Source organism: Sus scrofa, chromosome 16 (assembly GCF_000003025.6).
Source record: "Sus scrofa isolate TJ Tabasco breed Duroc chromosome 16, Sscrofa11.1, whole genome shotgun sequence".
In the NCBI taxonomy this organism is placed as follows: domain Eukaryota; kingdom Metazoa; phylum Chordata; class Mammalia; order Artiodactyla; family Suidae; genus Sus; species Sus scrofa.
The window spans coordinates 17,628,350-17,645,840 of record NC_010458.4 but is presented as its reverse complement, the minus strand read 5'-3'; the positions used below and the strand labels follow the sequence as shown (position 1 = coordinate 17,645,840).

The window sequence follows — 17,491 nt, the reverse complement described above, 5'->3', positions numbered from 1 at the left end:
GAGAGTTGATATGCTAGGGCCATAAGGAACAAACACTTGCCCATTTCAGCATAACATGTATACCATGATAGGGGATTTTAAAGGGTCAGCTCAGTAGAAATACATTTTAAGTAAATGTCCTAACTAGTCATACGCAGGTGGAGTCATGAATGCTTTAAACTCTTATTACTAACTTGCAATAGTGTACCATGTTCCAAGATTTTATTTCAATTAATTATTTTGTTTCAAAGTACTACTCTTAAATAATAATAAACAATATATGTTATCTTAATAAAATCTATTTTGTCATCCAACATGTGTCTAAATAAAAGATATTCCATTATTATAGGCTATTTAAACCTGATTTTAAAGAGAATTAATGAAGTTCACAATGGATACATATATGTCAAGCTGGATTAGAATATTAGTTTAAGTTTATATAAATCTAGTGTTTTATTATCAAAAAGGTTGAAACAGATGAAATAGCTACTGTTTTGCCATTTATGTCATGAATCCACATTTATAAGAATTTAGCCAGGAGTTTCTGTTGTGGTTCAGCAGTAATGAACCTGACTAGTATCCATGGGGACTTGGGTTTGATCCCTGGCCTTGCCCAGTGGGTTAAGGTTCCAGTGTTGCCATGAGCTGTGGTGTAGATTGCAGACATGGCTCGGATTCTATGTTGCTATGGCTGTGTTGTAGGCTGGCAGCTGCAGCTCTGATTTGATCCCTAGCCTGGGAACTTACATATGCCACAGGTGTGGACCTAAAAAGCAAAAATAAATAAATACATAAATAATAATTTAGCCAATAGCATTGAACTTTCTTGATAATCTTTCTTCATTTTTAAATTGAGACTGATAAATATTTATAGGACATAATTACCAAAGAGGAAATCTCCCGTATTCATAGACTTTATAAGGAATTTAATAATTTTCCAGAAATATATCTTTTCTCTCATGAAAAATGTCAAGCCTAAGACATGCTGCTTATTGCCTTTATAAGCTGTTACAATTATACATGGTAGCAATCTTCTTTCGTTTCTTCTTCCTACTATAGTTTTAAGTTTTACAAGTAGTCATATTTTTTCACGAAACTTTGACATAAAGGGTAAGAGGTGAGGAATTTTTAGTTAAAGGCAGCTTTCAATTTTAAAGAGAATGTAACTATTTTGGAAATATGAAAATTGTATATTATTTTCTTTTCTTAATTGAAAGATTTAAAAATTAACAGAAAACCTAAAATGTGTACATTGTTTAGCAAAGATGCCTCATTTGAGGCACACAAAGTTGCATTTTTTTTGTTCTTCTTTCCAGAGTGATTCCAATTTATATCTAAAAATTCACTGTCCAGTCACATTAATTGTAATAGTAATTGATAAGGAAAATGGTAATCAATCGATCAGAATTATAGCAGATCATTCTGCTGGGTAGCTCTTGTTTTTCCCTCTAGAACTTTCTTGTTTTCTGCAATTCAATAATTTGTCTTCTAATGTATCATGAAGGGAGATTTATGGGTCAGGAAAGGAAGAGTGTTTGCATGTAAATTTTTCAAAATAAGTATCAGAGTAACATTTTATAAGACTTCCATGGAAATCAAAGGATACTTGTGATATAAAGTTATTGGGAAAATTATTTTATGTGGTTAAAGAATTAAAGACTTGTGATTGCATAATGGCAAATCAATATTTGGGGGAAGAATTCTCTAGTATTAGTTGTGCACCTAACATGGTGTCTAGCCCCAGCTATTCAATATTTGTGCCTTGAATAACCAAAAACTAGGCATGGTTGTACTTTCCTAATATAAGAATCAGTTTTATCCAGAAGCCACTGGAATATGCACTTATTTACCAATATATCTATGTGTATTTTTATCCTTAAATCTATATCTTATATGAAATCCATGTGTACAAGTGAAGGCTGGCAGAAAAAACTTCAAAATTATCTGACAGCCAACCTAGTCTGACAAGCTAACTACTTAAAATAAATGCCATGGTTAAAAGTGGTATTTGGTAAAACAAGTAAAATAGACATAAAAATGCAGCCTAAATTCCCAGAAGACATTATCTCTTTCAATTAAAAACATGTTGACTGATCAAAGAGGTAACCAAGGCTCATATTTATAAACTTCAGTGTTAAACCCTTTAAAATTAGGCTCGATATTGACTTGCTAAGATTTTTTTCTTATACAGTAGAAGAAACTCTGAGTGAGAGAATGTTGTGAAAGTACTTAAGATTATTTGTGTTATATGTACAAAGGCCATCGTTCATTTTCCATATTAACAGTGTTAGGCACAGTGGGCTAAGGACCCAGTACTGTCAGCACAGTGGCTTGGGTTACTGCTGTGGGTTGGGTTCACTCTGTCAACCACAAAACAAACAAACAAACAAAAACAATGTTAAATGTCTATGGAAGAACACTTGACCCACAGAGCTCTCATGTGGCTCTTTGGAGTTGCCCCTCATCCAATTCAAGAAGAAGCCTACAGATATTCCAATAGGATGATAAAACAACAGAGTCTGTTTTCCCAAAGGCTTAAAATTATTCCCTGAAGATAAGCCAGGCATTTTTGTGTTTTGGATGTGGGACCTGCCATGAGGTTTCCTTTAAACAAAGGCCTCGATGGCTAAAGAGCTAGAAAAAGACTGTCTTAGAGCCTCAAACTCTTTCATCTGCAATAACATGCAGCAGTCAGTGTGACCACTTAAAAAAGTAGTTTTGGGTTAGTTAACTCTTCCACTCAAAGCTCTCCAGGGGCTTTTTGCCTCAATCAGAATAAAATCCTGAGGTTACCAGGACCTACAAGCCCCAGCAGGACCTGTCTCCCTCACCACCTATGTAATAGCCCTGTCTGTCCCACCTGCCTCTACTCCTGCAGCCCAAGTAAACTCTGACACCAGATCTTACCCTTGCTTTTCCCTCTTCTTGCACATTCTTCCCCCAGAGAGCTGTATAGTTCATCCCTTCACTTCATCCAAACCTTACGCAAATGATTTTCTACCTGACTGCACTGTCTGAAATAGCACCCCAGATGTACTTTGTTTCCATACTATGTCTTATTTATTAATTCAGTCTTTTGTCTTTTCAGGGCTGCACCCATGGCACATGGAGGTTCCCAGGCTAGGGGTCTATTCAGAGCTACAGCTGCCGGCCTACGCCACAGCCACACCAGATCTGAGCCACATCTGTGCGACTTATACCACAGCTCACCTCACAGCAACGCCAGATCCTAACTCAGTGAGTGAGGCCAGGGATTGAACCTGCAACCTCATGGTTCCTAGTTGGATTCGTTTCCACTGCGCCACGATGGGAACTCCAATACTCTGTCTTATTTTACCGCTTATACTTTGGTTTCACCTGGCATATCAGGTATTTGTCCTTTGCTTATTTCTGTCTCCCCCAGTTAGAAGGTAAACACCATGATGTCAGGACTTGATACTGTTCTCTGTCCTCTCCCGGGTGCCTAGAACATGTCTGGCACATGGCAGAGCTTCTCATTCGGCTTACTTTCTTTATGGGGAGTATGTTAAACAAAAAACATTCTGGTTTAGCAATTTTCTCAGTGAGTCAACTAAGCTAGTGGTAAAGGCTTGAAGCTGTTGACTACAGTGCTTTCATGGTAAGATTCTAGCATATCTATGCATCGATGGTCTCTAAGAGCAGCAAAGCTTTCTTACAACATGATTACAACTATGGAAAGTACAGGGAAAATAGAGCTTGCATACACAGTATATATTTGGATTCAGCTCTATTAATTTCCCCAGGATTTTGCAGATGTATCTCATGAGACAGTTGTTTTTATCCATGTCTGCAAAAGAAAAAAATTATGCATCCAAATGGAGCATAATTCTGCCTGTTACATAGTAGGTTCTTCCATACTTGAATAATAGACATTCAAGTCCAGTGCCTTGTTTGTTAAAAATCACAATGTTTTCTCCATTCTAATCTTTGACAAGTCTAAGAACTTAAAAAAAAAAAAAAGACGCGGGTCATTCAGCTGCATTACTTTGTGCCATTTCTATGTAAGCAGTGAATTTCTAGCACATTTTATGTCCCCCCCCCCAATTTTGAGTTTTTTAGGTTGATATAGTTGCTAAAATAATATTCTATGTTGAGCAAGGAGAATAAAGGGAGTGAAGGTACTTTAGTTTTTCAAGAAGATACAACTAATTGGAAAAAAGGATTCATCTTTTTCAACTTACAAGTGAATATATGACTATAAACCAGCAACCTTATGGAAGAGACAGGTCACAGATGTGTACTTACTTGACAGGATTCCTGGCAGCATCTGGATCTTGGGCTGTGACCGAACCTATCGTTGTGTTTATCTGAGCATCTTCTCTTATTTGTAGGATGTAGGCCAGTTTGCTGAAGACAGGGGGCTCGTCTACATCTTCCACCATAATTCTAACTGTGGCTGAATCTTTGAATGGACCCAGGTAGAGAAAGCGGGGTTCAACGTGAGGATTGGAGGCTTCCACTTTGAGGGTGTACACTTTCTTCTTTTCAAAGTCTAAGATCTTGTAGGGGAAGGAGGGGAGGAAGAAGTGACATATTTAAAGCAGCCAAGTCACAGAAAGCCAAGACATGAACGATTTTTAGTGCAAATCACTGATAAATGAATGTGATCATATTGCTCTGAGATATGGATACACAGCATGATATTGGGCAAAGACATGGGAGTTCAGATGCCCCACAATCCTGATGAAAGTGTGAGTTGACATCATGCACTTGGAATGCAGTTATGATGGGCAGGAGAAGGGAATCTAGAAGCAGGAGTCTGTTACAGGACCCCTTTAAAGAAATTCTCACATGGGAGTTCCCATTGTGGCACAGTGGAAACGAATCCAACCAGGAACCAACCATGAGGTTGCGGGCTCAATCCCTGGCCTTGCTCAGTGGGTTAAGAATCCGGTGTTGCCATGAGCTGTGGTGTAGGTCGCAGACACAGCTCGGATCTGGCATGGCTGTGGCTGTGGTGTAGGCAGGCAGCTATGGCTCTGATTAGACCCCTAGCCTGGGAACCTCCATATGCTACGAGGGTGGCCCTAAGAAAGCAAAAATAAGAGGAAGTCTTCATACTTGACTAGAGGGAGCCACATCAGGGGCAGGTTGACAAATATGCTGTGAATCGTATTGAGTCAGATGTTGTCACATCTACCTTTAACTGAACACCTAAATGAGTGTTTCAAATTTGTCCATATTCAACCAAAATATCCAGGGTGGAGGTGGCAATGGATACTTTTAAACACCGCCCCACTGTGCAGCCAGGATGGAGAACCACAACTTGGCAGCATAATTCCCTCCTCCTCATTCAGACAAAATATATTAAAATGGGGTAAAATAAAATAGGGCAGGTTTTTTTTTTTTTTTTTTTTTTTTTTTTTTGCATGAGGCGATAAAATATCTAAGTAATATCTTGATAAGGGCATCCAGCTAACTACTTGCCAAAGAAGGTAATGATCATTGTTGTCAGAGGTCTTGAGGAGAAGTATTTCTGCTTCTGGAGACATAGTGAACCCAAATGCTTATTGCTGACTTTTAGTTTTAGATGATAATATGACAAGGCTCACTAGAAACACAATTAATCAAGATGTTAGTGAATGTGATTTAGTCAGCTAGGCAAAATTTCAGTTTGAATCTGATAAGGCACCAAGAAAATTAAAAAGGTTAATGCACACTAATGGGCTTTCTAATTATATTATAGTATAAAACATTGATCTGAATGTCACTTAAACATGTTTTATTGTGTTTCCAGATATTAAGACATGTAATCCAAAGCTTACGAGGAAAATTTTTCTTATTTACATCCACCTATGCTTATATTTACCAGCAAATATAACAATATGCTAAAAGAGAGAGAAAATATTATACCATACATGATAAAAGTGAAATAATTCAAAAAAGTAACCAAAATTAATATTATTTTTAGCTTTGAAACACACAGGTTAGTGGTGGTTTTTTTTTTTAAGGGCTGCAGGTATGGTATATGCAAGTTCCCAGGCTAGGGGTTAAGTCGGAGCTACAGCTGCCTGCCTACACCACAACCCCAGCAACACCAGATCTGAGCTGCAACCTACACCACAGCTTATGGCAACACTGCCTCCTTAACCCACTGAACAAGGCCAAGGATCACACCCGAAACTTCATGGATAACAGTTGGGTTCATTTCAGCTGAGCCATCATGGGAACTCCACGGCTTTTGATTTTTGCTATATTTTAGTATAATGATCCATGGGGCCAGGCAATTTTGGGGGTTAATAGTGAATGAGTACATAGGGGGAAAATAGGAATTCAAAGTATAAAAACTTTGTTGTGTTCCGAAAAGTACCTAGAGCTTGCAGGAAATTTTGGTACTTTATTTTTGTGATCTTTCTATCTCTCTCTCTAATTCAAACTATCTTTATCACTGCTTGTATTACTCTTTTCCTTCAAAGTATGTAACTGAATTTGTAATTATACATGTTTCTCTCTTTCTTTGCTTTCTTGTCTCTGAGAGCAGTTCTACCAGAGCAGAGACCATCATTTTGAATGTACTATTGCACCTCCAGCATCTGGAACAGTGTCTGGCTCTGTTTTTCTAATTTATTGTTCATTTACAGCATTTAGTTCATGCACTTTAATGTGTATCATTAGTTTATGTTATTTATTTACTTAGGAAGTTCTTAATAAAAATTTATTGAAAGCATGGAATTAATGAATGCATAAGATTATTGAGGACCCCTGAAAGCCAACCAGAGAGCTCTCAATATAATTAGGCTAGGTCTTTAAAAAAAATTAATAAATCAGGGCTTGAGAGGAATGTTCCTGTGAGATGTAATTGCCCCCAGTTGCTTGAGGACCAGAGCAAAGTAAATGCCTTGATTTGTATGGTATTTAAAAAATGCATTACCTTTTTGACAGTTATAATCCCTTCCTGGGTTTCCTGATCGGTGATGACATCAAACATGTCCAGCCCCTCTCCCTCTGTAATGCTGTACTCAATTTCAGCATTTTCTCCCATGTCAGCATCGCTGGCTTTGATCCTGCCAATTGGTGTACCCGGTGGAGAGGATTCGGGGTTTTAAACTGGTAGGTACCTATTAATCACCAGACAGATATAAGTCAAACACAGACTAATTACACTCCATCATCATAAAAGCAAAACCCATTTTCTAGCAGTTCGTTCAGACATTACCACAGATGCAGCCAGATTTGTGCTTTCTTTAAAATAATTAATGGTGCCCTAGTCTCCTTACGTTTTCATTTGCATGACTGTTAAGAATATTTCTTCTATTTCATGACCTGTCGCTTGGCAAATAGAAAACACTTTTCTTGTCCTGTAACTAGGCTTCCAAGTTTATGGTGTGATTGTGAGAAAGTCTGAACTGTTAGAGGAGGGTGCAGAAGGTTTGAAGCCCCCTATTAACGTATTCTAGCATAAAGAACAGAAAAGAGTCCAACCGAAATTGTGACTTTAAGATGATTACTAGGTATTCTTTAAAAGAGTTTTTTCTTCTGGAGTTCCCATTGTGGCTCAGTGGTAACGAAGCTGACAAGTATCCATGAGGACTCAGGTTTGATCCATGGCCTCCATCGGGGAGTTAACGACCCCATGTTGCCATGAACTGTGGTGAGGTCGCAGATGCAGCTGGTGTTGCTGTGGCTGCGGCATAGGCTGGCAGCTGTAGCTCCATGATTGGACCCCTAGCCTGGGAATCTCCATATGCCAAGGGTGTGGCCCTAAAAAGATAAATAGATAGATAAATAAATAAATTAATTCTGTCATTGCTGATAATAATTGAAGATTAAAACATATTACAGGAATTAGGAGAATGTATCCAAGTAGAGATTCTTTCACTTGTACATAGAACTGGTCTAGCTGCAGTTATGGATGTAGATAAATACACTGAGAAACAAAGCTCTTAAATTTTTCTAATTTTGACCATTTTTTTTCCTTTGAAATTGTATCACAGTTTTTTCTATGCATATATTTCTCCTGTTCTTGTATTTATTTTGCTAATTTTAAAAGCACATTTTGAGTTCCCATTGTGGCGCAGCAGAAATGAATGACTCTGTCTAGGAACTGTGAGGTTGTGAGTTCGATCCCTGGCCTTGCTCAGTGGGTTAAGGATCCAGTATTGCTGTGAGCTGTGGTGTAGGTCGAAGATGCATTCGAATCTGGTGTTGCTGTGGCTGTGGCATAGGCGTGGCAGCTGTAGTTCCGATTCAACGCCTAGCCTAGGAACCTCCATATGCCGTGGGCACAGGCCTAAAAAAAAAGCAAAACAAAAGCATATTTCATAGACGTACACTCTTCTTATATCCTCATTGGAAAATTTGTTTAAGGAGATTACATGTGAGTTTCCATTTAGGTCTGCCAGGCCAGCAGGTGCTTAGGACCAAATAAATAAATAAATAAATAATAAATAAATAAATAAAACAGTAAAAACAAAACTTATTCTCTCTCATCCATTACATTTTGCCAACCACGCACACAAATTGTTTTGAAAAAAAATTTAGACTGACACTACTAAAATACAGTCCTTCAGTCATCTTTAGTCCATTAAAGGATGGACTCATCCTTGGGAAAATGATAAACAGGTCAAATTTTTCTCTAGTGTATCCCGCTTCCATTTTGGGTGCCTCCAACCCCTGTCCATATCCTCTCCTCCCTTCCCTTGTCGGAGTGATTACAGTCTCTCCTAGGAGAGGACAGAGAGGGGAAAGTTCCTGTGATACATGTAAATCCTTTTCTTTCTTTTTTCTTTTTACAGCTAAACCTGCAGCATATGGAAGTTTCTAGGCTAAGGGTCGAATCGGAACTGCAGCTGCTGGCCTACCACAGCCAAAACATTGCCAGATCTGACCCACATCTACGACTTAGACAGCAGCTTGCAGCACCCCACTGAGTGAGGCCAGGGATGGAGCCCACATCTTCATGGATACTATATCAGGTTCTTAACCCACTGAGCCCAGAGGGAACGCTCGTAAATCCTTTTCTTATCCTTTCCCAAGGCATCCTTAAATGGAACAGGAGATTTTGGTGAAAAGTGTTGGTGATTCTGATATTTTCATCCCCCAAAATATCCTTTGTGGGGGATATTTTGGGGTTCATAAAGCCTTTCTTCTACCTCTTAAACCAGAAATTAGTTAGCTATTCTGTTTTTGCATTTAGCTAACTGTGACGAAATACTTGAAAAAAGTAGAGAAAATAAAACTATGTTAATCCATGTGTATCTCCATTATAAAAGAAGACCTTTAAAAAAGGCCATGCTTGAATAAGTGGGTTTTCTCTTTAATGATGGTAGCTCTTTTCTCCTGCAAGACAGGATTCAAGTCGTTTTTTTTCTTAAGGGATCATGGTCAAAAAGGAATTTTGATCCTAGAAGAAAAATTCCACTAAAACCTGTACCCACTTGATGTCTCTACGTGAAAGGGTCCAGTGGCCTGCTTGAGACAGAGTGGGCATTTGTAAAGGTGGTTTCTCCTTTGTCTTCCTTCTTAACTAATCATGAGTATTAAAGATTGTAGAGACAACTTTTGGTATCTCGATTAACCATAATGTAGAAAACTATTTATGACTACAAATGGATGGAGTGTAGAGTTATTTCCATGGTTATATTTTTAGAAACAGTAAAATGATAAACCCTCCCCTTACAAAGCCTCTGAGGACTTAAAAGAGATTACATGCCTGATTAAATTCGGAAAATACAAAATCACATTTTTCCTAACAAATAGCAGCATGCTTGTATACATATGTTCTGCCCAAGCATATTTATGTGTGTGGTAGTCTTTTTTAAAAAAAGGAAAAATAAAACAATGCTGTTGCTTAACAATAGCAGCCACATTGGACCATCACTCAGCTAATCACCAATAAGCTAATCACCAGATCTACCGAGCACAAGTGTTTTCAACTTATTTTTAACAAAAGTGCCAGTTCTTACTAAGCTAAATAACTTTGCCAATTAATAACAACAGCAGAAAATAAATATCATTCTTAAAGTTATAGTTTTACAAAAGTAAACACAGTCAATCAGGTGTGCCTACTCTGGGGGAACCGGGGAGGGTTGTCATTGACGTCTGTCAGCGTGATGTTCACTGTGGTGGTCCCAGATAATCCCCCCATCTGGCCGCCCATATCCTTGGCTTGAATCACCACTTGGTACTGCTCCCTGTTTTCTCGATCCATGTTGAGCAAGGCTGTCTTGATGATACCTATGGATGTAAATTTCAGAAGTGGAAAGGGATGTAATAAAAATACTTTATAGAATCATTTATTTATGCAAACATAGACTGTCACCCGCAATATGCATAACACTATGCACACGTCATGGTTGACCATAAAGATGACTGATTATAGGTAGTCTTTGTACTGAAGGAAATTAAAACCACATAGGGGAGGTAGATACATTAAAATACACACTTATGAAGCAAGGAGAATGAAAGTAAGTATGAGTCACACCCTGCAATAGTGCAGACTGTTAGTAGTATGATAAATATTAAGTGTTATAAGATGATACAACAAAGTATAACTTGGTGTGGAGCACAATGGTATACTACTATAGCTGCTTGATAAAAGACACTAAGGTGTATTACGAGAAAATTGTTACGAAAGTCATAGGCTTGAACTGACTCTTTTTTTTTTTCTTTTTTCCTTTTTATGGCCACACCTATAGCACACAGAATTTCCAGGGCTAGAGGTTGAACACTAGCTGCAGCTGCAGGCCTACCCCACAGCCATGGCAACACTGGATCCAAGCCACATCTGTGACCTATGCTGTAGCTTGCAGCAATGCTGGATCCTTAACCCAGTAACCCACTGAGCAAGGCCAGGGATCTGACTTGCATCCTCACAAGAGAAAATGTAGCTACAACAAGAACTCCTTTTTTTTTTTTTTTTTTTTTTTAAACTGACTCTTGAGTTTCACTTTACTAAATTGGCTAATTGCTCATCTAATATACCCAACATAGTGAATGTTCTGAGGATCTTCAAAACCACAAAACTATGGCCTTATGTGAAAACACAGCATCAGTTCTCTTATAATGATCACCCTGTATGATCCTAGAGAATTTTTCCCTAAAGCTGATGTGAACATTAGTTTAAGAGTTCCCAGCAGTTGACCGACATGCTTAAGTTAGGTAAAATTTATCTCTATTGTTAAGTAGTTATAAAATAATAATTGAAAGGACTTCTGAAAGTTTGCCTAATTTTTATGTAAGCCTTATGCTTAAATTAACAACATTCTTTCAAAAATCCCTAGAGAAGGCCTTTATAACCTTCTCTGGTATCACAGTCCAGTGCTGAACAACTAATGAAGCTGAAAATATCTTTTTTTAAATTTTTAACAAGAATACCTCAGACAACAGGTCAATTTTATTACTCTAGTGCCGGCTTCAGTGAAAGTGAGGCTGCTTTCTGTTCTCCAAATAATAGTACTTCTGTATTTAAATATGGGAGATCACCTTAGCCTTTTGTCCTTTAAGTTGAATAATTCTAATTTTTCATCCTCATTGTTTTTAAACTCAACATTTTCTTTCTCCTTGGGATTCTTTCCAAGTTCACTGCACCTCTTACATGATTTCTAACTGGATATAGTAACCTAGAAAGTTTTGATTTCTACTAACAATAATGGATACTTGAAATTTGTATAAAAGGAACTTGACTCCTGTGGTGATAGCAAAAATATGTGTAGAATTTACTGCACAGTGTCCATGATATTTACTAAAAAACAATTCATCATAAGACACCATGCTACATTGTGGAGACAGGGCAGAAAAATGAGATGTTGAGAAAAGGATTCCATTCAGGCAATCCACTTTGTTTTTTAGGGCAGTATCAGGATAAGCTAGGCAATGGAAAAGCTAAGTGGCTTAACGCAGCTAAAGTGCTCTGTGCAGGCCAGTAAGAAGCCCTGCTCAGGACAATCCTTAGACATTCAGGCTGGAGACCTACTCGATACTGGTTTCCATCCTGACCACTGTGGCAAGAGGAAGGGAACATGGTGCAAGATTGTCCACCAGGTCTAGAAGCTCTGCTTGGAAATGACTCATCTCACTGTCACATTTTATTGTCCCAAATAAATCATGTGGTTCCATATAGCTTCAGGGCAGGGTAGAGAAATGCCATCCTACCAAATAACTAGAAAAAAGAAGAATCAGAATATGTGTCAACAGCCCTGCTGGCTATCAGAAGGGGTTGGCCTTTCAGCTTTACCTCCAACTGGAGGAAAAAAAAAAAAATAAAGCAATGCGTGATTTTTCTGAATCTGCCTTGTGAAAACATGGGTGGATAAAAGAGCCATTGTCAGATTTCTTGATTAAAACGATCTAGATGTCATGTTTACAAATATATCACTGGTGTTTGGGAGACGAATCTAAGAACATTCAATCACACTGATTGTTTTATTTAAAAATATGCTAGCTCAGCTGAGCATGTCAACTAAAATTACAGATTGTAAGAAGAAGATGCAAAAGGAATTCTAACCTGTTTCTGATTCAACTGAAAAATAGGGCTGTCCCTGGAGGATGCTATAGACAACTTTAGCACTGTTCCCGTATGTCGGGTCATCAGCATCGGTTGCAGTGACTTGGACAACAAATGTGCCTGTAATGAGAGAAGCATGAATTGAAAAGAAATTAAAGGTTCATTGCAGATCCTTGATACACACACATGAGGAGAAAACACAATCTGACTTCTACACAAAACTGTCACGGCAAGAAAGTGGAGAAACAGTAGGATGCTAGGCTAAGAAGCCTTGGATACCTCACTCTGAAGGAACGTGATCAACATACATAAATATCGTAAGGATTAGGTTAAAGCAAGTACAGGAATGACCATGACTTTGGGTAGAACTGATTCCAACCCATCTCCAAGGATGAAATTTGACTGGATTCTTGCTATGGTGATTCAAGTTATCTAGGCCTACATCCATTGGCATCTCGCACTATCTTTTCTATAAGGATTAGTTTGATCAGAGGGTCTTTTGTGATTTTGCTGGAAATTTGCTGTGTCCTAGGTGCTTTTATTCTTGGACTATAATGTGCTGATGCAGAGCCTGAAAATGCAGTAGCTATTTTGTGGTCTTAGCAATGCCAGCCTGAAGACAAAGCGGCATAGGACAAAAAATTACAGAGAAATAGCAAGAACCCAGATCAAACCATGTTCAAAGTCCGTTTTATTTGTAGACCTAAGGAATGTGACCAATAAACACTTCTACTGTTTGAAGTAATCTGAATTGGATTTTCTGTTACTTGCAAATAAAAGCATCCTAAGAGATAAATCTATCTGATAATTCTAAGAGGTTGAAAGACTTTGAACTTTAAGAGAAGTGGTTTTTCTTTTTTTTTTTTTTTTGGTCTTTTTAGGGCTGCACCTGTGACATATGGAAGTTCCCAGGCTAGGGGGTCTAATCAGAGCTGTAGCTGCCAGCCTATGCCAGAGTCACAGCAACGTGGGATCTGAGCCACGTCTGCAACCTCCACCACAGCTCATGGCAATGCTGGATCCTTAACCCACTGATCGAGGCCAGGGATTGAACCTGCAACCCCATGGTTTCTAGTCAGATTCGTTAAGCACTAAGTCACAACGGGAACTCCAGAGAAGTGGTTTTGAATTAAATAAAGAATTGATTGGGAGTTCCCACCATGGCTCAGCAGAATCTGACTAGCATCCATGAGGACACAGGTTTGATCCCTGGCCTCGATCATGGGTTAAGGATCTGCTGTTGCCATGAGCTGTGCCATAGGTCACAGTCAGATGTGGCAAGGATCTGATGTTGCTGTGGTGTAGGCCAGAGGCTACAGCTCCGATTCAACCCCTAAACTGGGAACCTCCATATGCCACAGGTGTGGCCCTAAAAAGACAAAAAAAAAAAAAAAAATTAATTGGAACAACACAGGATAAATATCTGGAATTTTTAATTCCAGAAGATGACTGTAATTAAATGTACAAAGAAAGCTATGACATTTTTAGATGGGCATTCTTATTTTAGAGACCACTGTTGATAACGACCTTCAAGGTATTCCTAACCACTGTGAAATTCTATGCAAATGTTTATGTGTATGCCAATGTGCATATTACACTGAGGAGGTGATCTGTAGATTTTATCTGCTTCTTTAAGGGGTCTGTGACTTCCAAGACGGGAAGATCATTTTATGGCTGACTTTTGGTATTCATATTAGATCAAGAGTGAGCATACTGCTAGGATTCTGCTGTCCATAAACAGGGCAGAGAAGTCACATTTAGGGAATATTAGAATTTTACATTGCTTTAGAAATATCTAACCAGTTCCAATTATTGAACAAATAAACTGTACTGTGTTAGATTGAATGTTCTGGATGTAGCATGTTGATGCAGCGATAGAGCACTCATCCTTGTAATTTGGGAAGGGACATCAATATGGAATTTGATTGCTTTTAGAATATGATTATCTGGATATTTCAAGTGCCTATTAGTTGCCAGATGCGGTACTGGGGGCTCTGCACTTGTTTTCTCCTTTTATCCTTCTTTTTTTTTTTTTTTTTTTTTTTACTTTTTAGGTCCACACAGAACTGGGGCATATGGAAGTTCCCAGGCTAGGGACTGAATCGGAGCTACAGCCACCAGCCTACATCACAGCCACAGGATCCAAGGCATGTCTGCAACCCACACCACAGCTCACAGCAACACTGGATCCCCTACCCACTGAGCAAGGTCAGGGCTTGAACCTGAATCCTCATGGATACTAGCTGGATTCATTCCCGCTGCACTGCAATGGGATCTCCCTCTCCTTTCATCCTTCTAATAAAGATTTAGGAGTTGATATTTATTATTTCTTTTTTATAGATATGGAACTGGGAGATCAGAGAGAACAAGACATTTATTTGCCCAAAGCCACATTGGTGTTTATTAGTAGAGACAAACTCAGGTCTCTTTGACACCAAAGTTCATTTATACCACCCTGCTGTTGTCCCATTACCTTTCTGTAATTCCTTTGAGATGCCTTTACTATCACAATAATGATGTGAATTTATGATAATGATGAATATCAACATAACAGTGCCTGTGTACCAATTAGAAAAAAATCTTCTCTTTCTCAAGACGTGTTATTGCCAGCTACTCCCAAATATTTATAAAACATATTTAAACCTACAATAGCTTCAAAAGTAAATGGCGCCCCCTATGGTCATGCAGTTACTCGTTGCACATCAGATTACACTTGCCCTGTGTGCTGCTCAGGAAGAGACCTTCCTTTATTAATTCCCACCCTTCACCCTTTAAATATTCTCTTACCATATTAATGTCATGAAGTTCTCATAATTTCCACCACTTTGTAAATATTTTTCCTGAAATATTTTTCCTGAAAAATCTTCTTCCTAAAAAAAATTCTAATCCTCCTCTTAACTTTGGTAATGGTTTGTGATTTTTGTAACAAAACAAAATGACTTCAAGTAATGTGACGGCAACTTCTTTATGAGAAAAATTTGGATGTTTCATAATCACTTCCGTGGATTAGGTATTTTCCAAGTCTTAAAACTGAACTGAAATGTCTCTGATATCTGACTCAAAGAACTATAGAAATGTTTTTATTATGTAATTTAGTTCCTTTGAATTTGACACTGAATGAAACTTAAAATAACCCTTTATAGAAGTAGTTTAAAATTTGTCACTATCTCCCCTGAAGTGTTTTAATGTGGCTAACAGAGATGTCGGTAGGATTTTTTTTTCTTAATTTAAAGCCTATTTACCTTTTCCTAATCTAAGCAAATTAAAGGGCACATAATAACTTTAAAATTGGTAGTAGAATTGTGCATAAAATATTAACTTACCATATTAATGTCATGAAGGTCTCATTAATTTCCACCACTTTGTAAAGAATATATCCTCTAGATATCATCTGCATATTTTTTATGGATTTTAAAAAAGTTTTGAGTTTCTCTCTTTCTCTCAAATATAATTACTCTTCAGTCTGGACTGTAAATTCAAGCTCTTGTTTTCCATTGGGGAGATCCTTACCCGGAGCCTATTACCAGTATGGGCTAAGAGAAGTAGAGAGAGCTCTCTTTCAGTCCAAGAAATAAAGTGGGAATTTAGAGTGGGAGAGGCAGTAGAAGAAATAGTAAATCCTCCCTTCCCCTCTCACTCTGCCACTTTTCATATCCTAATCACTAGAGGAAATGCTGTTTTCCTAAAAATAATAAGACTGGCGTAATATTAGGAGACAATGGGGCACTGACAAAAAGGACATACATGGATTGTTTGAAATACAACGCTTTTAGAATTTGGCATCCAAGTTCATTCAACTCAGTAAATTTCATTCATAGGATTCATTACCCAGTGGATGCACCAGAGGAAATGGTTGAATCACATTTCACTCACCGACATCAGACATTTCGGGAACAGTGGCTGTGTAAACCTCCTTGGTGAATATTGGTTCATTGTCGTTGATGTCATGGATCTTGATGATGAATTCAGACTCGGGCTCCACCGGTCTCCCTGTTTTTCTGTTTATAGCCTGAGCTCGAAGGATGTAAACAGGTTTTTCTTCCCTGTCCAGCCTCCTTGTGGCCTGTATATCCCCTGTGTTTTCATTGATAATGAAGAGATCTCCTGCTCCATCTCCTGAAAGGATGTATTTAAGTGATCCATCCCCTCTATCCTGGTCTGAGTGTAACTGGGGTAGAAAAAAAATTAAAGAAAGTAAAAGTCAAGCATCTGATATTAAACTTTGTTTTTATGATGCAATGCTTTCTTAACTTTCATTCAAATCTTTCTAAGGGTTGCAGATTTTTTCCTTTTACTATTTACTTAAATTTTTGATAGTAAATGCCATTCGTTAATGACCACATTTCCTTATAATCACAGAAATTTCCAGAACTGGAACAGAGTTTGAATAAAATTTAGTAGTCCTTATTTTGAAGAATGTAAAAAGAAAGTTCAGGGCAATAGCAAGATGCTCCAGGATGTATTAGCCTGGCAGAATGAAACTCTTTTCACTATTTTCCTATCTTCACTACAGCTTTCAGATTCTATAATATACTCTCCTCTTCACTTTTATGTACACAGACACACTAGAGAAGCAGTATACTATTGAGAAAAGGAGTTTGATTTTTGAATCGGAGAGACCTGAGTGCATTCTGCCTCTACACTTAACCATCTTGGTGACTTTAGGGAAGCAAGTCAATCTGCTTGCTTCTAATGTGATGGAGATTGTAATCAATTTTCCAGGATAATGTGAATTTTTTTTTTTCCTTATGAACTTCAACTGGAAATGTTTGAGAAATATTTTTTTTTCTTTTTCTTTTTATGGAAGTTCCCAGGCTAGGAGTCGAATCGGAGCTGTAGCTACCAGCCTACACCACAGCCACAGACCATAGATCCGAGAGGCATCTCTGATTTATGCCATAGCTGGCAGCAATGCCAGATCCTTAACCCAGTGAGCAAGGCCAGGGATCAAACCGGCATCCTCATGGAGACTATGTCAGGTCCTTGCCACAATGAGCCACAATGGGAAGAACTTTTGTTTGAGAAATATATTGAGTGCTGCCAAAG

At 38.2% G+C, this 17,491-nt stretch overlaps 1 protein-coding gene across 1 annotated transcript in view; it reads right to left on the bottom strand.

Moving 5' to 3' along the window:
* Window positions 1-17,491, bottom strand: part of CDH6 (cadherin 6) — a 128,220-nt gene that overhangs the window by 14,241 nt on the left and 96,488 nt on the right. Inside the window, 6 exon segments of the mRNA XM_003359736.5 lie at window positions 4,246-4,499; window positions 6,872-7,041; window positions 7,044-7,058; window positions 10,009-10,176; window positions 12,446-12,565; window positions 16,319-16,613. Of these exon segments, the coding sequence (XP_003359784.3) occupies window positions 4,246-4,499; window positions 6,872-7,041; window positions 7,044-7,058; window positions 10,009-10,176; window positions 12,446-12,565; window positions 16,319-16,613 (1,022 nt within the window).